The sequence below is a fragment of the Furipterus horrens genome, unplaced genomic scaffold, assembly GCF_987537825.1.
Source record: "Furipterus horrens unplaced genomic scaffold, mFurHor1.1.pri manual_scaffold_2, whole genome shotgun sequence".
NCBI classification, from domain to species: Eukaryota; Metazoa; Chordata; class Mammalia; order Chiroptera; family Furipteridae; genus Furipterus; species Furipterus horrens.
The window spans coordinates 168,966,075-168,988,192 of NW_028327172.1; the positions used below are offsets into that span (position 1 = coordinate 168,966,075).

Sequence of the window (22,118 nt, forward strand, 5' to 3'; positions counted from 1 at the left end):
CATTGTCAAATGTCTATTTAATTCTTCTGCCAGGCCTTAAAAACTTGGGTCATATTTGTATTCATGTGTCATTCATATTAGTGTTATGCATTAGGGACAGAAGCTTTTTTTTCAGTTACCTCCCCACTGATGTCCGATCCATTTGAGCTAAGAACTGTGGTTCTACTTTTGTTAGCAGGCATGTCATGTATGTTCTCAATTAGCCATAGCAGTGCACATATTTCAGTACCCAGAGTGATGATAACCATGCACATTTCCTGCTGTCCCTCCCAAAGACGCTACTCCCTCCTCTAGCTGTGGAGGAACATGAATCACATCTTGAAATGATTTTCTTAGTTCCTCATTCCTAAGCACATTATTCCTTAGCTTTTAACTGACATATGCAAGAAGGCCTTACAATTTGTTCTTAAACCCTGTTCTATCATCTTCAAAATTTATTGTTCAAAAACAAGTCTTAAGGGAGATTTGTAGAAAAGGTTAGGGAATACATTTTTTTTTTTTAAGGAAGAAAAAAAGTGGAGGAAGAGAAGGATTTGCATTCTCAATGTGAAAATATATGTCTATTCAAGGTTTTAAATTAGATCAAAGCAATTATTCCTTGATTTGGGGTAAGTTTTCCTCAGAGATTTAAATGATGACATTAAAATATATCCAGGGAGTGGCCTTTATTAGATGGAGGCGTAGACAGACACGCTGCGTCTCCCTCCACAACTAAGGACTACAACTACCTCAAAACTAGAAACAACCAGAAGTTTCAGGAAATCAAACTACATGGAAGTCCAGCAAACAAAGATATAAAGAAGAAATACTCATCCAGACAGGTAGGAGGGGTGGAGCCAGGGTGGAGAGGACGCAGTATGGTGGTGGCAGCAGCGGCGGCAGCTGCAGGCCAGCAGAAAGCAGTTACACATTTTAAAAAGTCAGGAGGGACACCTGAGGAGCACCCCCAGCTCCTCACCAGTACGTGCAGCTCATGGTTCCAGCACCAGGGAAAATCAAGCTTCATTGCTTCTGACTATGCAAACCAGTGGGAGTTGGGGCACAGACAGAAACTGCCAGTCTCTCAATGGAGTCCGCTTGTTTGGGGGGCCCCCATGGTCCTAGAACATCCACAAACCCACCCACTCTGGGAATGTCGGCCAGGGCAACAGCTGGAGTGGCGCTGGTCCCATGTGGAGGTGGGAGAGGTGCCTGGAAAAGGGGTGAGTGCTGGGTAAGCGGCATTGTTCCCTCTTGGACCCCTCCCCCACATACAGCGCCACAATGTGGTGAAACGGGTCACGCTGTACTGACGAATCCCTAAGACTCCACCCCTTAAACAGAACAGGAGCGACAGCTCTACTGAAGACACAGAGGCAAACAAACACAGGAGCCTGTCAAGATGAGGAGACAAAACAGTATGGCCCAAAAGAGGGGATGGATCAAGGTCCCAGTGGGAGAACTAAGTGATGAGGAGCTAGCCAACCTAACAGATGCAGAATTCCAAACACTGGTGATAAAGATGCTCACAGGCTTGAGAGATATGCTTGGGTATGGCAAACGCATAAGAGAAGAAGTGAAGGCATAATGAGGAAGCAAGAATTGAAAAAAATGAAAACTTCCCAAATTTTGTGAAGGAGATGGACATACAGGTCTGGGAAGCACAGGGGGTCCTGAGCGAACTGGACCCAGAGGGGACCACACCAGGACGCATCATGATTGAGATGGCAAAGGTGAAAGATAAAGAGAGAATCCTGGGGGCAGCAAGAGAGAGGTGGAGAGTTGCCTACTGGGGGGTGCCTATAGGACTATCAGCTGATTTCTCAGAGGGCACTTTGCAGGCAGGAAGGGACTGGCAAGCAGTATTCAATGTGATGAAAGGCAACCTGCAACCAGGATTACTCTATCCAGCAAAGCTATCATTAGAATGGAAGGGCAGATGAAATGCTTCCCAAGCAAGGTAAAGCTAAAGGAGTTCATTATTACCAAGCCATTATTATACGAAATGTCAAAGGGACTTAAAGATCAAAACTATGAACACTAAAGTGACAACAAACTCACAACTATCAACAACTGAATCTAAAAAATAAAAACAAAATCCAACTAAGCAAACCAGAATAGGAACAGAATCATAGGTATGGGGATCATTTGGAGGGTTATCAGCTGGGAGCAGAGAAGGGGAGAAATGGGGATTAAGAAGCATAGTCAATTGGTACAAAACAGATAGGGGAAGTTAAGAATAATATAGGAAAGGGTGAAGCCAAAGAACTTATATGCATGACCCATGGACATGAACTAAGAGGGGTGGGATTGCTGGGGTGGGGGGCGGTACTGGGCAGAGGGGAGCAAAGGGGAAAAAATTGGCACTACTGTGACAACATAATCAATAAAATATACTTTAAAAAACATCCAGGGAAGCATTATTAAACAGAGTTTATTAATAAACTTATTATAAAACCTTCTGAGTAAACTAGGGAAGTGTCTATTTATATTGCAAGCTAAAGTTTGTTTTCTGCTTCTCTACTTGCACAGAACCGTAGTCCTGGAAGGAATATCTATCTTCCTGTCTTTTAATAAATTTGCTTCCATACCATTTCATATGAAGTGGATCTGTATTCTATTTTTTCTTTTAATTATCAGGAAGAAACATCAGTGTTTTTAAGTTCTTATTCTATTATCTGTGAGCCCTTTAATTGGGTTTCTTTTCTTATCAGCTCAATTCCTACCACCACAAAACAGTCAATTCCTGTATTGTTCTAACTAGAGAAGGGAAATACATAGCTCTTTTACTTTTATGCATATTTAACCATATTGCAAAATCTTCCTTTAGATATCTCCCCTATTTTAGCTTGAATGAGGTGAAATTCTTATTTTTTCATAAATTAAAAAAAATTCTGGATTTTACAGATCTTCCCTGCTAGTTCTTTATTCTTTCCCCATTTATCCTTTGTAAGCCATGCCCCCACCAAAGACTATAAAGGCTATAATTGGGATCATTTGAGTAGTGAAAGAACAGGACGGTGACAGCTATAAAGGTTGAGAAGGAGAAAAGCACACACAGGTGGAGACTCGGCCAGAGACATAGAGGTCTCCAGAGTCAGAGCTAGGCAGGTAAATGGACAGCTAGAAAAGTTATACATGCTCTTACATAGGCCTCAGTCTAAATCTATTGCTTTAGGTACTTTGAGGAACATGGGTGTCTGAAGCACATTTTAAAAACTGTTTTCCTTTAGATACCTTCTTTAAAAGATGTAAGTTGTGAGTTTAATAGGTTCTATTTTTTTCTTTATTGTCAGAGAAATTGTTCTTACAGAGTCAAGAACTAAAAAATTATTTGGTACCGGGAAATAATGGTAGGGTAATAATCTAGTAGAATAAATCTGTGTCCGTTATCAATTTATTGCCTCTTAGCCCCACATCACCCTTCATTATTTCCTCCTTTCTAGTGAGCATGTTACGTTTTTCTCAGTAGAGGGCGCTGGAGGGGCAGGAGGAAGGAAAGGTCACTCGTGCTGTTTTGGCTGAATGGCCCGTGGTATGAGGAATCTGATGGAGTTCTGCCCCTAGCATAGGTTTCCGCGGTGACCTTGCAGCCTCAGCAGGAGGCTGCTTTCTCCCAGCCCTGTGAACTATTGGCTAGAAAGCCGCACCCTGACGGATTCCTGCATTAATGTCCCAAAGGTATTCTGCCAACACCTGCTCCCCCATGCAGATCACCTGCAACTCCAAGGGTTCCCACTGAGCAGCCAGCCCCTCTCCAGGCGCCCGCTACCTGTGTAGACCTGTGCCTTGGGTTGCTGAGTGAGCGCACTGGCTTGAACTCTGGAAGGTTGCTTCCTGCTTGCCAGCAGACCAGCTCTGGCCTGGGCAAAACAATAGACATTTCTGTTGTCAGTGGGCTGAGTTCTCCAAGAACATCTGAACCCCAGCTGTGGGGAGGGGGTCCCTTTCCAGGTTGGTCTTGCCTAGGGTATTCTCCTTGGACTTCAGGGTACCATATCAAATTCCTTATATCCCATAATCACTCACTTATCAGAATTTAATAATTCTTTATATATGTTAAACTTCCCTTGTTCAACCCTCTGTGCAAAGCAATGGCAAAATTGGTGTTTTATCAAAAAATGTAGCTGTTTTTCCACTTGAGATTAGAGGGAATTTATAGAATGAACTAGGAATAAATGAGCCAGTTTCTTCATCTGCAACTTTTTCTTTGCCTAATTTTGATTTTAGCATTTGCAATTGGGTGATAGCTCCTTTCACTTCTAGAAGGAAATGCACACATTTTTGTTTCATTAATTAGGCTGTCAGACCCAAGCCAAGAGAAATTGTAACTTAAATATAGTGTTAGGTTTCAGGGGGTTGGCGGAGGTAGAGAAGGCCAGCAGCCAAATGCTGCACAAGAGGGTATATTGACTATGTGACATGGCAGGCTGGGGTCAGGGCAGACGCCAGGAGCTAAGGTCAGGATGGGGAAGAATTCACTTTTTCCCATTCCTTCTTAGTCCTTCCTAATTGCCCTAACCCCATTCTTGGTAGGAATATTTTAGCCAAGTTACAGGCCCAGATTTTTATATCCTCCCCTCAGCAAGTGCAGGGAATTTTCCTTCTCTTTCTCTCTCTCCCCACTCCCTCTTTCCCTCCTTCCCTTGCAATCAGCTGATTCTCATGTTTTAACACCCTCTTCCACTCTCCCAACTGCCCCCTGTCTGGGACAGACACCCCTGTTGTTGCCACCCACCATGATCCCATTAAGATCTGTCTTACAGACCCAACCCACTTCTCTTCTGGGCCTCAATACCCGGTATCCCCTGAAACCTAACATGTAGCATGAAGCTTGTGATGAAGCAGCAAAAATCTGAGTAGGGTCCCCACTGAAAAGTCAGTTGTGATTTCAGGTTACTGCAAGTATCGTGGCAGAACTTCAAATTACTGACATTGTGTTGATTCCTTTTGAGGAAAAAATAATTTGAGTAGGTGTAAGTGAGCTTGAATAAGTGCTTAGCTCATTTAAATTTGAAACAGATCCAGGGGAGAGGAGGGAAAAAACCCATATCATATCACAACCTTGGAGATTATATAAAAGTAGTGGGGACAGTATTAACTAATAATGATGTAGTTAGAGTAAGCATGACAGGGCTTTGATTTGGGGGATTATTATATAAATTCATGCTAGTCTCATTGTGATCCTAACAACAGAAACTGTACAAATGACCAGTGTCACTGGCTCTCAGATGGCAAGATGCAGAGCCCTTGGTTGTGTCCAAGCAACTGGCATTTTTAACAAGCATTTTGTGATTCTGATATAGAGAATTTTTGTTTTTAAGATTTTATTTTTAGAGAGAGGGGAAGGGAGGAAGAGAAGGAGAGAAACATCTATTAGCTGCCTCTCGCACGCCCCCATCCAGGGACCTGGCCCAAAACCCAGGCATGTGCCCTGACTGGGAATCAAAGTGGTGACCTTTTGGTTTGTGGGAGGAAGCCCAACCCACTGAGACACACCAGCCAGAGCCAGAGTATCTTCTTGCCTGCACTTAAGGAAACCATGCTTTAGTGTCTGAATGAGCTCCCATAAAAGTGAGGTTTATTAGAAGTAATAAATAAGAAGACTTCATATGTCCCTTTTTCATATTAAAATGGTCTTTAAGCAATGAGTACCTTGTCTCCAACAAACTGTTTCAATATAAAATGACCCTTCATGTCCTCCTGAGCTCTTTATACATTGCTGGAGATGGAGAAGTTATTTCTGGCTGAAGTTTTTACTTTTTCTTGCCCATAGTGAGGTGAATAAAACTCATGCTGTTCTAAAAAGGAAAAATATAACAATTCCAACCTAACAGAATAAAGCCAATAATATTATGGAAAATTAAACTAAAGAAAAATACATTTGGAACCATATAGAATAAAAAGCCAATACTTTCCTTGGTATCCAGGAAAAAAAAAATCTTAGCAAAAGATGTTTGAATAAAACACAAAGTTAAAGGTAGAGCTTCTATTAGGAACAACTGTGATCTAACTTTTAAAATCAGAAGTGATTTTGGATCAGGTATTAATAATGGAATACTAGGAAAAGTGGGATGTCCCATTCTGGTTTCTCCTGATTTATGCCCCAAAGGCCCTCAGTTAAGCCCTCATTCCAACTATCAACAAAGTCACTGGTTCTTAGGGATCAACCCAAACTTGCTAATCTTCAAATGAAAACCGGTTGTGCAAAATGAAACCTAAAATATTCCCCCGGAGCAAAGGAAAAAAAATGCTTGGTTTCGACAGCGTCTCTTGGAGCAACTCACTCCCACTTGGATCCTCCCTGCATTCTTTGAGGTTAAACAGCCACAAGGAACAAAATATAGTCTGAGAAAAGGCTGAGTCAACCGACATATAGCAACATGCCCAGGAACTTCCCAAGTGGCCCAGGAGGTAGGATGCCTTCCAATTTTGTCACAGGACATTGTCCTTTCTTGGGACTTCATAGATTTCTTAGTCTCAGTATTTGGATTATTGCAAGACAATCCTACTCCCACATGGCTTCTGATAGGACATGGTATTTCTGAAATGACCACATTCACAGGGACAGTTATTGACTGTGAACAAACATTTGATTTCAGGTGTGTCTGGAGATCTTGACCAATAACCTGGCTCATGGTTGCTCTGCTCATGATCTCTCTCGGTTGAGAGGATATTGGTGGGAGGAAAAAGGATGGCTTCTACTGTAGATGACTTTTTTATTTTTTAATAGTGGGAAAAAAATACAAAATAGTAAAAGGGATAAAGAATAGGCTTATTTTGGCCTCACTGGTATGACTCGGCTGGAGTATTATCCCATATACCCGAAGGTCAGGGGTTCGATTCCCGGTCAGGGCACATGGCTATGTTTTGGGTTTGATCCCCAGTTGGGGCGTGTATAAGAGGCAACCAACCAATGTTTCCCCCCCCACCCCTTCCTCTCTAAAATCTATAAACATATTGAAAAAAAAAAAAAGGCTTATTTTGCTCTGGCTGGGTACTCAGATGGTTAGAGCATCATCCCAATAATCCAAGGTTGCAGATTCAATCCCCAGCCTGGGAACATACAAGAATGAACCGATGAATGCATAAATAAGTGGAAAAATTGATGTCTCTCCCTTCCTCCTCTCCCTCTATAAAAGAAAAAAGAATAGGCTTAATTTCTAGTTGAAGACATTGAAGTCAACAATGAAAATTAGGTTTTATTGTGTTTTCTTCCCATCAGAGCACAGAGGTAAAGCTGTTACAATAAGTATCATATCCATCTAAGAATTAGATTTCATCCTGACAAATGTGGTTGAGTTGGTTAGGCATCATTCCATAAAGCAAAAGGTTGCTGGTTCCATTCCTGGTCAGGGCACATGCTTGGGTTGCAGGTTTGGTCCCTGGAAGGTACGTGTATGAGAGGCAATCGGTTGATGTTTCTGTCTCTCATCGATGTTTCTCTCCCTCCCTTTCCCTCGCTCTAAAAATAAATAAAATATTTGAAAAAACTAGATTTCAAAGTTGCACTTGGTACCTCACTCATGTAATGACAGAATATTTCAGTGTAGCAAAAGGAGAGGCTGTCCCAGGAGGCCCATAAGCTTTCAGGTACTTGTGGTATGCTGCGCAGCACCACCTACTATATTACTACAAGGGTGACTAAGTTTGACACGTATAAAATAGAAAAATGAAAAAGATTGCAAATGTTCCCAGTCAAATCCTTGGGAAGAGTAGGTTTGAAGAGTGTTGTGAATTAGGAGCCCTAGATCCCTCTGAGCAATTCCACTAAGAACAGCTGGAGACATTTACTGGCTGGCTTCAACCTGGTCCGACTGACACGAAGAGCCACTCAGTATCAGCAAGACACAGTAATTATCAAGTGGAGTTGATTTCAGGCTCCTGTGTTGGCCTAAGTCTGCTGAAATGTCAGTTTGAGGGATTTTCTCCACTGCAAAAGGACCAGGCAGAGTGGCTGCTGAATGCTGTCACTGGTTCCCCTGATTCCCTGGGAACTGGGACCTCTGGATGTAAGAGAAGCTTTCGAAAACATCCCTGGAAAATCAAGGTGCTGTCTTACTGGATGAGTGGGGTCAGACAGTGCATGGCCTCCAAAGAGCAAAGGCTTTGGTTGATTGCTCATAAGAAATGTCTGGGTAGCCTCCTGGTTCCAACTTCATCAAAAGATCTGTATTGGGGACCAAAAATACAGTTTTGAAATTTTAAACCAGAAAATAAATTTCATTCGGTAATTAAATATAATAAGGGCAATTTTACTCTCTAGGACTGGCTGCTATAGTCCTTGCAGCCCAAATTAGCAGAGGTAGCCACTAGCCACAGTTCAAGCACATGTGAAAATAACAAAACTAAAGCACAGCCTAGGATGCAGGCTGTTGCCCCTGTGAGCAGCTGTCAACAGAGCCTGCCTCTGGCCCTCGCCTCCTCCCATGGTTCCAGTCGGTTTAAATAGACTTATAGCTTGTGCTCTTGAGTATCCTCTAAGTAAAGTTGTTGAAGCATGATAGTGCAAAATCAACCTTCAGATGCTGAGGGAATTGTTAGGGGTGATTGATACGTTTGACATTGAAAAAAACAGAAATTTAAGAAACAGCATCATTAAAAACCACCCAATAATCTATCTCACTAAATGGGCTGTCTTTAGCCCAGATCCTGTACAGGACAGCGTGAATTCTGACCTTCCTCTTGTCATATAGGCTGGTGAGTTGCTGCTGTTAGTAAAATGTAGCTTTATCTCCCCAGCACAGTGATGACATGAAGGCCTAGAAGTGATGCAGTAACCGTGTTGCCTGAAGCCTTCTTCCTGGAGGTGTGTTTTCCTGTGGCTGCAGGAGTAGAGTGAGGAGCACCGGCAATACTGGGAACTGGGGTTCCTCCAGGACTCGATTTAACACAGGTGTAGGATATCTACTTGTATTTATAGAAATAAGGCAGACAAGTCAAGAGTTTTAAGAAAAAAAAAACCAAATCTCCATACTCAGTATGACTATCTTTGGAATTCTTCATTTCATTAAGGTTTTTCACAAAATACGAAGCTCAAACATAATTGTCTACATCCACCACAAAATAGAATCAAATGAGTGGTTAGCACACAAACATAATGATCCTTTTCATTTTTAAAAATATAAATAATAACAATGTTCAAGGTTTTACAATTCTCTTCTGTGTGTGTGTGTGTCTCTTTAAGGCTTTATGTTTCAGACCCTTTGTTAAAGAGTGCTTGTACCTATCATCAGGATACACTGCCCACAGCAGGAAGGCCACTGTGGATACATTCCTGAGGGCGACACACACTGACTTCTGTTGCCTCAGCCTGTTGAAAACTAATCAGACACCCTCCAGTCAGTTCTCTCAGTTTCATGAATTTTCTATCACAAATAATAGAAAGGGGTTAAGTTCCCAGCAGCACTCAAGCTTTCAGAAGATCAATCATGAAGGGTGAGAAGAAAAAAAACAGGCTTTTTCCTGGATAGAATCTTTTCCTTTTATCCAGAAAACACCCCCAAACCCATAGAGTTTAAACAGTGGTTTGTGCTGAAATATTTTTCAGATTAAATAGCATTGGAAGAAAGTGATCTTTTGGCTGGGTATTTGAAAAGAGGTTAAAGTGGAGAGGTTAACGCTGGGAGAACACCACTGAACGTGCAGCCCCCCACAGGCGTCGCTTCGCTCGTGAGGTCTGGGGGCAGAGCCAGGGCCCCTGTCTTGGGAACGAAATCCGAGGGGAGACTCTCCAGCAGGCACTTGACTTGCTCCTGGCCCAATTTAATCTTGTCATCCAGCTTTCGCTGCTCAATGAGGAGAGTTGACTTCATTTTCACAAAATGCTGGTAATCCTGGAGTTGTTCCTCTGAAAGGTAATTGGCCAGGATGTCCAACACCACGCGTTCCCTTCGGTCCAGGTTCTCCTTGAGCTCCCGGGCATCCTCATGCTGCCCTGCCAGGACCGTCCTCTTCTTGTTGAGCAAGCTCTGCAGGGGCAAAACAAGCAGATGAGGGAAGGGCAAGGGCATGGAAGGGAAGTGTCAGACTGCCTGCAACGACACCTTTCACAGGACTGCAGAATAGCCAAGTTTTTATTTCAATTGTCACTGTAAATTGAGATTTAACCTTCTTAAAAATCAGTTTATTACCTTTCGGTTAGACACGTATGGTTCTCTTAACTTGGAAAAACATGCGGTAGCTTTGAGAGAGATTACCTTAAATTCGCTGGGATAACGACTTAACTTTGTGCTTCTCCACTTAAAAGCACAATTAATGATCCCACTTATATGAGGTTCTTAGATGAGTCAACATCATGGACAAGAAAGTAGAAGGGTGGTGGCCAGGGATTTGGAGATGCAAAAACGGGGAGTTATTGTTTAATGAGTATAAAATTTCATCTTTGCAGGATGCAAGAGTTTTGGAAATGGATGCATAATATGAATTAAATACTACTGAATTAGGTTCTTTAAAATGATTAAGATGGAAAATTTCATATTGTGTGTAGTTTATAGCAATAAAAAACTTTTAAGAGGCCTGGCTGGTATAGCTCAGTGGATTGAGTACCAGCCTGAGAACCAAAGTATTGCTGGTTCAATTCCCAGTCAGGGCACATGCCTGGGTTGCAGGCCAGGTTCCTCGTTGGGGGTGTGTGAGAGGCAACCACATATTCATGTTTCTCTCCCTTCCCCTCTTTCTAAAAATAAATAAAATATTAAAAAGAAAAACTTAAAGAGGAAAAAAGCTAATCATCAAGTATTTATATTTATAGTGGTTTTCCAAGCCTTGACCAGCAGCAGCTAACTTGGGAATTTGTCAGAAATGAAAATTTTCAGGCCCTATTCCACCAATTGAATCAAAAGCTCTGGGGGCGGGACCCTGAAACCTGAGGTTTAGCAAGCTTTCTAGGCGATTGTGCTGCAGCTGAAGTTTGAGATCCTCTGTCCTGATCCACAGCCAATGATGGGAACATTATATTTACCATCTCTAAAGAAACCAGTTTCCATTTTCTAGATCTCTTTCACTTCTCGGAATCCAACATGATAGAAATTCTATTTAATAATAATGGCAATTTCATATTCTGAGAGTTATACTCCTGTTGGTCCTCCAGGTCTAGAGGTAGTAATGGTGTCCCCGCGGATGCTAGCTCTGGGGGCAGGGGGGTTTCATTATCCCTTCTTGGTTGCCCTTAATCTTTCCTACACCTTCAATGATATCTCTTTTTTGTTATTTGTTCCTTCAATTCCACATATAAATGAAATCATATGGTATTTGTCTTTCTCTGACTGACTGATTTTACTTAGCATAATACCCTCTAGGTCCATCCATGTTGTCACAGATAGTAAGATTTCATTCCTTTTAATGGCTGAGTAATATTCCATTATATATATGTACCACAATTGCTTTATCAATTGTCTATTGATGGACACTTAGGTAGCTTCCACATCTTGGTGATTGTAAATAATGCTGAAATGAAGATAGAGGTGCGTATCTTTTGAATTGTGTTTTGGATTTGGGGGGTGGTGTGGCAGATAAATACCCAGAAGTGGAATGGCTGGGTCATATGGTAGTTCTATTTTTAATTTCTCGAGGAAACTCTGTATTGATTTGCATAATGGCCACACCAATTTACAATCCCACAACAGTGCAATAGGGTTCCCTTTTCTGCACATCCTCACCAGCACTTGTTGTTTGTTGATTTAGTGATAGCCATTCTGACTGGTGTAAGGTGATATCTCATTGTGATTTTAATTTGCATTTCTCTGATGATTAGTGATGTTGAGCATCTTTTTCATAAGTCTATTGGCCATCTGTATGTCCTTTTTGGAGAAATGCTTATTCAAGTCTTCTGCCCATTTTTTAAATTGAATTGTTCGATTTTGTTGGTGTTCTTGAATAATTTTTGATTGAGATATCAAGTCAAAAAATCAGGGATCTACTTCCTGTCTAATCCCTGACTACATACTTTTCTAATATTGTCTATAATTCATTATTTTAAAAAACAAACCAAGTAATCACTCTATGTACTAGATATACCAACCATACGAAAATCAGTTTTTGAAAATGCCGTGGTCTTTCTTTACTTTGTCCACGATATTCCTTCTCAACTGTGAAGCCCTTCCACTCTTAGCCCACCTACAATTATTAAATTCTTCCAGACTCTATTAAGCACCACTTGCGTGAAATCTTTCCTGGCCTCACCCCACTCCCCACTCCAGCTGCTGAGAAGTGTTGCTCAGCTCTGATGTCATTGCTGTGCTGTAGCATATTGGATACATTTGCTGCTTCCATACTGGTTTTCATGGCAAGTTCCCGGAGGGCAGGGCCTGTGTTTTAGCTGGTGTTCATTCCTAGCACACACAGCACCTGCTGCGTTACAGGTTCCCATTCCTTGTTTGCCGAGTGGAAGGAGGAAGAAAAAACAACTGGGTTGAGGCAGGCACTATTAGTTTCTAGCAGAGGAAGCTAAGGCTCAGCACTTTTGTATGAGGAGGGCACTTGCTGGGAGCAGAGCTGCGGAAAATTTCTGGATACACAGTCACATTCCCAAATGCTTGCCATCTGGACTTTTTCTAATCCTTTTAAAATCTATTTGGAAAAAAAGATATCTTTCCTTTTAATGCACTATATTAGGAGGAATAATTGGGGAATTCCTGACAGTGCTGAAAGAGAGAGAGAGCTGTAGATAGGAGGAGCCAGAAAGTAAAGGAGTGTCTGGTGGCTAGAGCACTTATGACCTTCAGGTGTATATATTTGTGTGTGTATGAGTGTGTGTGTGACAGCGATGTTTACTGTCTGACTTCCTTGATAAGTTAGTTTCATGAGAGCAGGGATCTGTCTGCTTTGTTCACAGATACATGTCAAGTGCCCAGACCAGTAAGTGGTACACACTAGACACCCAGTGAATATGTGTTGTACAGATGAGTAGAGGGAGAATTCTCTGTAGCAATGGAATTAAGTTCAGTGAGGTAAATAACACTTGGGGTCTGCAGCAGGACTCCTCATATCCTGGCTCCATCACTTACTGGTCTGTTGTGAGGATTCCATGAGACTGCACGTAAATTGTGTGGGCCCACAATGCCTGACACAGAGGAAGTACTTGACCTTTCTCCAGTATTACCACCACTGTTATTGTCTTTTTTCTTCCAGTAAGGGGTGTGGTGGAGACACCTGAGTGCATCCTGACTGAGTGCCTGTAGCCATTCAGGTGAACTGCAGATTCTCTGGGACTTGAGCTCATGTTCCTATGCCCTCTCCTCATTCCCCAAAGTTCTGTTATCCTTCTCTCTTTTTTAATGGTCAACCCTCATTAGAAAGGAAAGAAAGACACTCTGGCACCTGTGTTTTTACTTTCCTAAGCGTTCCTGAGCCTATAGTGTCAGCATTACATCTTGGCATGGAACATGCCTTCTTCTCTGTTTCCTGGTTATTTATACTTTGGCCTCTCTCCTTGCCCCAAATAGATTGTAATCTTCTTGAGAGAAGGGATGGTGTCTAATTGTACTTATCTGTGTACACGGGTTCAGAGGGAAAACCTGTTGCATTGAATCACGAGACCACCTACCCTTTCTTCATTACTGGCATCTTCACCGAGGCCACTAAGGACATTCTCCACACGGGCCAGGCGCCCCGAGAGGGAGAGCAGCAGGTTTACCACCTTGTCCAAGTCCCCGATGAACATCCTGTACTTGTCAAACTCATTGGGCTTGCAGAGCTCACTGATCAAAGCCTCCACCTCTTCTCCCAAGGCGTTATTGAGCTTGATGTCCATGAGCAGACTTCTCTTTGCTTCCTGGAGAGTCTCAAGCTTGTGGGTGAGGCTTCCAATCAGCTCGGCCTGTAACCACAGAGAAGACCCACAGCAGAGGTTAGTCAGCTGCAGTGGGCACTGGAAGGAGGATTCAGTGCTCCCAACCACATCCTGTCTTTTCTTCAAGGCTCAGCTGAAGGTCCTCCACTCTATATGGACTGCCCCCCAACCTTCAGCCACAATACTCTTTCCCAAATGTCTACAGCTGTCTTTCTCTGAAGCTATTCAGTCCTCACAGGCCAACGCTTGATTATATATTGCCTCTAATGTCTTCCACTTGTGTTATGCTGTGTACAGCTCTGACTCCCCAATTGGTTTCTTAAATACTTTTAAAATTCTTTTTAAAGACACACTTTCATTTGATCCTCACAATCATACCATGGGCAGGTAGGGTAAATATTATTGTTTTACAAATAGTGATGCCAAGAGTCAAAGAATTTTGGGACTTGCCCATCAAGATTACAGAGTTGGGCTGGATAATAATCACATATACCATTTGTAGAGGAATTATATGCACTATATGAGAAACTGTACCTGGATTATCTCATTTAGTCTTCCCAACAATTTTGAAGTAGACACTAGTTTATCCGCATACAATAGGTGAGGAAACTAAGACTCATTGAGTGAAGTGAGGTCTAAGACACATGTACCATTAAGTGGGACCGCCGTGAATGCAAATCAGCCTGGCTTTAGGGGCTACCCTTGGACAATTGTTATAAATATTCACACGAGACCTTTATCAGAATTCAGCTCCTCATTCTTTCCACTGCATCCCACTGTCTCCATTTACCAGAGCTATGTAATGCCACTTTAATTTCTACACATATGAAACAGTTACACATATAGCCAATATTGTTAATTGAAGAAATAAAGTAAAGGTCTTAGTGGTTTCAAGCTTGACTTCATTTATGTGAAGTATCTACTACTTCTTTGAGGCAAGAGAAATTCAACTTCACGGCTTTCATTTTTCTCTTAGCCTAAGGTGGCCAGATGAAAAAAAGGACACAATCTTTGGGGTTAAAAACATTTCTTTATCATTAAAAAGATTCCAGCTCAAGTATGTATATGTGTGTGTGTAACCAAGCTGTGTGGCTTCAGTTGGAAATTTGGTATTAAAGGGTCAGAATTTCTATGTCAGAGCAAATCTTCATTCTAAAGGAAGGGGGATATCAAATAGTTTTGACTAATAGAATTGAAGGGTTCTGATGATGTTTGTGTTATTTTTCAACATCAGCACCAGAGAATACAATAATCACAATGATAAAGGGAAATATTTATTTCTCCACGATCTGCCATCTTGGAGTTGGACCATGAGATATACTTCAATCTAATATTCTTGATATGTTCAAGTTCTGAGTGACATCTTATTGTCTTCTCAGCTTGCCTAATCCCAGAGGCTGAAGGGTGATGAAAAAATTCCTATCTGCTGTATCCTCTCATCATAGTGTATAATCTTAGATTTCCTCAAGCTGTTTTGTTAAGGCAAAGTCAATGCAAAAGACAATTTGAGTAGTGGATGGATATATATATATATATAAAATATTACTCAACTGAAGAGTCTGAGCTCAGAATAATGCAGGTGGGAGAGAATATTGCTTAGTGTTAATTGTTTAATTTTCCATATGGTTTCCTAGGAAACTTATTGTTTTCCAAAAAATAATTCTGGCTGGCAGCTATGGTATTTGCCTGCAAGATAACCTGCTAGGTCCCTCCAAAAAAAAACTCCCAGCAGGACATGGTGATCTTTCTTTGTGATATCAGGTCTTATGGCGAGAACAGCAAGGACACTGGCATGGAAAGCAAGCATTGTCGGCTGTCACATCTCCCCACATTCCTGCGAGACAGGGTTAAGACAAGGCAAATGCCATCATTCCTGTTTTTCAGACAGATGAGAGACACTAACATGTACATGAAGTCAGGCCAGGATTTTTTAACTTCTTAGCTTGCATTTCCTAGGCTTGACACTCTAAATGCCACTGGATGATACTTTGCTACAGAAAACCAGGTTATACCAAAATCCCAACTAACTAAGCGGCAATGTTCCTCTCACTCCAACCAAAGGAAAAGGCCTTCTGCTTATTCAAGGCTTTGTGATCCATTTCAGCCTCACATCTTGAGAAGTATAGTTTCAAGAAAGCCTTTTAAAAACTAATTAGTTGAAAGAAAGGTAACAATCTTGTGTTTTCCTTATTCCTATAAATATGACTCCTTTTGAAACTAATATTGTGTGTCATTTCTGGAAGGAACTCAAAATTCTTTTATTAATTTAATTAAGCCCTGACCAGGTGGCTCAGTTGGTTAAAGCATCATCCTATACACCAAAAGGTTGCAGGTTTGATCCCTGGTCAGGGCGCTTACGGGAGGCAATTGATTGATGTTTCTCTCTCACATCAATGCTTGTTTCTCTCTCCCGTCTTCTCTCTCTAAAATCAATAAAAACATATCCTTAGGTGAGCATAAAAAAATTAATACCATGTTTAAAAACTCTGATTATGGCTCTTAGTTGATATTATTTTTAGAGATGGTATGGTGACTTTTAAATTTTCAAACGAGCAGAAACCAGTAAAAATAAGTCTGTCTTCATATGTCTTCACATGTGGGGGTGAGTGGTGAAGTGAGGATAGAACTCTTTCTCTGAGTTTCTGCTGAATTTGGCTCCCCAGCTTTCTCTGGCTCACCGAGTCTGAGTAAGGTTATAATGTTCTTGAAATGTCCTAGTTCTGGCTTTAATGGTGATAGGTCAGCAGTGCTGACTGAGAGGGCAGCCACCAAGTAAGCACAGTTCAGTGGGTGAGGAAGGGCCAAAGCAGTTGTTGACACAGCTGAACAGCCATCTGTGATCAGGCTCAGCAGTCTAAAGTCTAATCCACTCAGGCCTTCCTCTGTTTTGGTTTTCAAAGATATCAATGCTGGGCAGAACTAGAAACCATCAGTACAGGAGCTGATGTGTGCTCCAGGCTTCACGCTATGAGGAAGGACAGAATGAGATCAAAATGCCTAGGAGTGGTCCAGGGAGGCTTCTGTGGGAAGGATGAACACACATTTTTGTGGCATTTTGATTTCTGAAAGCTATTTGCTGGGATGTAATGTGATATATCAATAGCTCGGCCATATATGCTAATACAAGTATACTTAGCAGTCAATTCAGTCACTTCTGGCTCAAATGTTGCATATTTGGATGGTATTTGAAATTTTTTATTTTATCAAGCCTTTAAAATATGGAAATTTGGACTTTAAAGTGCAGTTAAAAGGAATTTGAGTAACTGAAGGCAACAAGGGAAAGTTGGCTGTACTAAATAGCTATTTCTTTGCCAGGCAGAGATATTTGGGGTGGGCATTTTTTTTTTTTTAAATAACATACGAGTCTCTCAGGAGCTACTTAATTTGCAAAATTACTGACATTTATTCACTTAACTTCTCATCTGGGATAAACTTAACTCGACCTATGTGAGATGCTATTTGTAAGGGTGGTTTCTCTACACACAGTTTCGCAGGCCCTCACTCCTACCTCACCATGTGCATGCAACAGCCCTGACCCACCCACCTCACTGCTCCAGGCCCAGCACAGGAGTCAGGAGACAGGCTCTGACAGAAGACTCACTGTCAGGCAAGTCACATGACCTTTTGCATCTAGGCTTTCTCACCACAGCAAGAGGAAAATAATACCTGCCTAAAACTAATAATGTTTAAATACTGAGCTCCTTCTCTGTGCCAGGCACTATTTAAGTATGTTACTATTCAATTACCACTTACAACAACCTGACAAAATCGATAATACTATTATTATCCTAGTTTTACTGATGAGGAAAGTGAGGTTATTTAATTTGCCCCAGCTCATGTGGCTAGAAAGTGCCAGAGCCGGGTTTAAAACCCAGATCATCTGGCTCCAGCATTCAGGTTTCTAATCACCAGATTAGAATATTATGAGGCTCGCTCTGGCTGGTGTGGCTCAGAGGGCTGGGTGCTTGCCTGTGAACCAAAAGGTCACTCACTGGTTTGATTCCCAGTCAGGGCACATGCCTGGGTTGCGGGCCAAGTCCCTGGTTGGGGGCGTGGTTGGCAGCGGATTGATCACTGTTTCTCTTGCACACCATTGATGTTTTTCTTCCTTTCTCCATCCCTTCCCCCCTCTCTAAAAATAAATAAATAAAATCAGAATATTATGAAGGTCAAGCTCAAATAAAATAAAGCTTGTATAAGCACCTTGGAAAATATGAAAGTACTATACACAGTCCAGTTATTATTTTTGTGTGTGCTATCATTAAGATTAGGCCACAATCTGAAGAGCACACACTACTCCTGTTAGGTAGCTGCCTCTAGGGAATGCTCCACTTCTTCCCATCCCCCAGTGTCACCTTCTGTTCCCGGAACTTGTGCTGACAGTGTTGCCAATAATGGCACTACAAACACAGCCTCTGCTGATGGACTGGCTTCACCTCAAATGAGTAATTCAGGACTCCCAGCCCGGTGGCCGGGGCCAAGAGGCAGCATGGAATTCAGGCAGCAGCCCCTGGCCATTTTCTTAGCTGACTTGCATCCAGAGAAGTCAGGAGCCATTTCTGCCCTGATAGAAATTGAACCAGACCTCCGTCTGTCTCATGTGGCGAGACCTGATCAAAGCAGAAAGATCACGGGGGACTCGACTGCCATTTCAAATACCCTCTGGCACATTCTCTGTGAAGAGAATGGTTCTCTACCATTTCCTCTCTGGAAGGCTTGTGACCAGAAGGCGGTCATATTTACTTAGTATGGTCTCTTGGTATCAGGAATGTTGGATACACAAGACGCAGTATTCCTTTAAATTCCACTAATCTCACCGTCCTCCCTCCGGAAATGACCTTCCTGTTTTTCCTATTTCAGTCATGACAGTCACCTGAGCAAGGCACTTGGCAGTCATCCTTGACTCTCCTCTCTTCCATGCTCCACATCTAATCTGTTACTAGTTCTGTCCGTTTCACCTTTTTTCTTTTTTTAAATCCAGCTGTTTCTCACTGCTTACACTGCATTGCCCTTAGACCCGCAGGGTCATTCTCCTGGACATGTAACACCCTCCCCACTACCCCCTCTCTCCTCTTCCTGTCTCACTCCACACACAGCTGCAGGAGAGACTTTTCTGCAACTTAAATCTGCCCGCTCTCCCTGCTGATAAACAGGGGGAGGGGGAGAGAAGGAGGAGGGAAGGGGGAGGGGGAGGCGGTGACTCATGACACATACACCCACTACAGCCTCTCTCTCCACTCACTACCGCTGACACCCCTGGATTCTGAAGAGGGATCCCTAAAGTGAAGTGTGGCAGTGCCCTGGGCGGGGAGGGGAGTCACACTGGAAGTGCGACCCAGAATGGGGGCAAGTTTCCGGTTTTTCCCCACCTTTTCTGTTTCAGCTCTAACCTGAGAATAGCCCCAAGGCAGAACTATGCAGACAGGATGGCGGCAAAAACTGAGTCCGGCTGGCCTTTAACTCGGAGGATAGAAAAAGGGGCTTCTGTGAGCTCCAGGCGCGGGGAAATTCTGCTTTTAACCCTCCCGGCTCTCCTTCACCCTGCCCCCAGCCGCAGGCGACTCCGCTTAAACAGCGCTGCACTGTGCCGGGGTGGCTCTGGCCTTCAACCCCCCCAAGAGAAAACCCTTCTTTCTGATCGGAGGAACTGGGAAAAGGACCTGTGGCCCACTGAGTATGAGGGGAAACCTCAGTATCTTCTCTCTTTTGTTGAGGGCGGCCCCAGCCGTGTGGGATGGCACAGTCTGCTATAACCATGACAACTTGTCTTTCTAGCCAAGATGCCCAGGAAAAGGGGCTGCTGGGAGCCAGAGAGTAGGGGTAAGTACCCAACAGGAGAGAGCTAGAAAAGATCTACTAATTCTGTGTATGAACTGACATAAATCCTAGGCTCACCCTCAAACTGCAAGTGTGTGGGACGGACCCTAAGCAAAAACTTTGAGAACTGACCATGAAAGAAACAACTACCAAGTCCCAGACTAAGCCCTGAACAGCTTCCGTGTGGGACACAGCGAAGCCTCTGAAAACTGAACCACCCCCAGAGGTGGGACGCAACTTGTTGTCAACATGTTCCAAGGGATTTTAACAGAGTCCAGAGTCTCACAACGTAATACTGAAAACGTTCAGAATACAATACAAAATTACCCACTATAAAAGAACCAGTAAAACATGAGCAATTCTCAGGGGAAGACATCCCAATGTTGAAGTTATTACCAAAGCCTATTACCCAATAGTTTTTATAACTATTGTTTATGATAAAAGTAAACACTCTTGAAACAAAAGTTCTCAGCAAAGACATTACAAAAATAAAAAATAAAAAAACACAACTGAATAGAAATTTTAGTATTGAACACTGTAATATTTGAAATTTAAAAATCTCTCAGAATGGAGACAGGCAAGGCAGTGAACTTGAAGATAAACCAATGGAAGAACTGACAGAAAACATATTGAAAAATAAACAGAGCTTCGGTACTTGTGGGGCAATATCAAAAGATCTATCATTTGTGTCATTGGAGTCCCAAAAAGAGAAAAGAAAGATTAGTGCACAAAAATATTTGAAGACACAGTGGTTGAACATTTCCTAAATTTGGTGAAAGATATAAATTTACATCATCAAAAAGCTGAGCAAAACCTAAATAGAATAAGCCAGAGAAAACCAGGCCCATCCATATCATAATCAAACTGCTGAAAATCAAAGATAAAAATTCTTTTAAAGTAGCCAAGGAAAAACAACACATTGCTTATAGGAAGAACTGGTTTTAAATGTGCATTTCTCATCTGAGACCAAGGAAGCAAGAAGAAAGTGGAGCAACTATTATAAAGTACTGAAATAAACAGGCAACCCAGAATTCCAGTGAAAATAGTCTTCAGGAACGACAACAGAATTCTTAGAAGAAGAAAAACTATTGGGTTGGCCAAAAAGTCCATTTAGTTTTTTCCATAACTTAAAAGATACAATTTTTATTTCCCCCAATAACTTTATTAACTTGGATATTTTGAGTATGTCAGCTATCTCCCGCTATTGGCTTCTAGTGGGGAGAGGCCAGGGGTGCTGCTAAACATCTTCAATGCATAAGACAGCCCCACAGCAAAGAATAATTTAGCCAAAATGTCAACAGTACCAAGAAACATCACAAACCACTTTTGACATGTTTGATCAGTCACGGCACCTTCTCCATACACTACACAATCATTTTTTGCTTTTCAGTTGCGTTTTTACCTTTCTTGAAATAATAAAGCATCATACACTGAAAATGTTGCATATTTTCTTCCATCTTCAATATTAAAATGGCTGCACAAAAATTCAGTTTTGACGAAAAACTGCACACTGATATGACAGCTGTTACAATACAATCTAACAAAATTTTTTCGAATGAAGTTAAAAGACAACTACGCACTACTAGAGCCATCATACAGAAAAAACTAAATGAACTTTTTGGCCAACCCAGTAAAAGAATGTCACCAGCAGACATTTTCTAAAAGAAATACTCAAGGAAGTTTTTCTGGTTGAAAGGAAGACAGAAACTTAGGACTTCAGGAATGAAGGAAGAGGAACAGAAATGGGCAGCTGAGAACCATCTGAGTCACTAATGATCTCCTGGGGAAAGCCAGTTCTGAGGAACAACAGATTCTTTTTGCCTTTTGAAATTTTCCATTAAGACTCTAAGCCAAAGCCTTTTGCCTTCAGAATTGAGAATCATGAGCTCTGTTCAAGCAGATTTTTTTGCTAACAGATACAGCAGGGTTTAGCCAAGGAATTGAAAGCTCTGCAATTAGACTGTCTTTAGTTTTTATGCATGTTAGAAGTTCAGACAATAAGTGTTTCATATTTTAAGTGTTTCACATTTTAAGTGTTTCACATTTATATTTACTTGGAATATTATAATGCATCATTTAGGATACATAAATAGAAAATATATTAAAGCAGAATTGATTTAAAATGCTAATTTCAATTTAACAAACTTTAATAAATCAGGACTCATTTCCATTGGCTCTTAGTGTGTTTCATGCCTAGATATGCACCTTAGGGTATTAATAACTTTAAATATTAGGCAACGAATTATTACTTTGCAAAAGTTGGTGGAAGGCTACACTCTGCCTTGGGGAATGAATATTGACTAAGCATTATTTTTGAAAATCATCATTAGAAAAGCTTGTATATCAGAAACAGAATTGCACTTTCAACTTTATTCTGAACATACTAATAGATGCCTTCAGCATCATTTAAAGCTCATATTTTCTCTTTCCAAGTCAGATATGCAAATGTGACACAAAAGTTCTATTACACATTCATAAACTTGTAGTTCATTAGAACAAACAAAAAGAACATCAAAGGTTTCTCCATTGC

At 41.7% G+C, this 22,118-nt stretch overlaps 1 protein-coding gene and 1 long non-coding RNA gene across 2 annotated transcripts in view; both read right to left on the minus strand.

Annotated features, from left to right (window-relative positions):
- Window positions 1-7,155: 7,155 nt before the first annotated feature.
- On the minus strand, window positions 7,156-8,812 carry LOC150019928 (uncharacterized). Its single transcript, XR_016509100.1, has 2 exons — window positions 8,658-8,812; window positions 7,156-8,149 (listed from the first exon to the last, which is right to left on the minus strand). It is a non-coding gene; the product is annotated as an uncharacterized LOC150019928 (long non-coding RNA).
- A 230-nt stretch (window positions 8,813-9,042) lies between these two features.
- Window positions 9,043-22,118, minus strand: part of SHROOM3 (shroom family member 3) — a 157,204-nt gene continuing 144,128 nt past the window's right edge. The window contains exons 10-11 of the mRNA XM_090266736.1: window positions 13,526-13,798; window positions 9,043-9,950 (exon numbers count right to left, since the gene is read on the minus strand). Coding sequence (XP_090122862.1) covers window positions 9,582-9,950; window positions 13,526-13,798 — 642 coding nt within the window. The 3' untranslated portion in view covers window positions 9,043-9,581. The remainder of the gene's footprint in view (window positions 9,951-13,525; window positions 13,799-22,118) is intronic.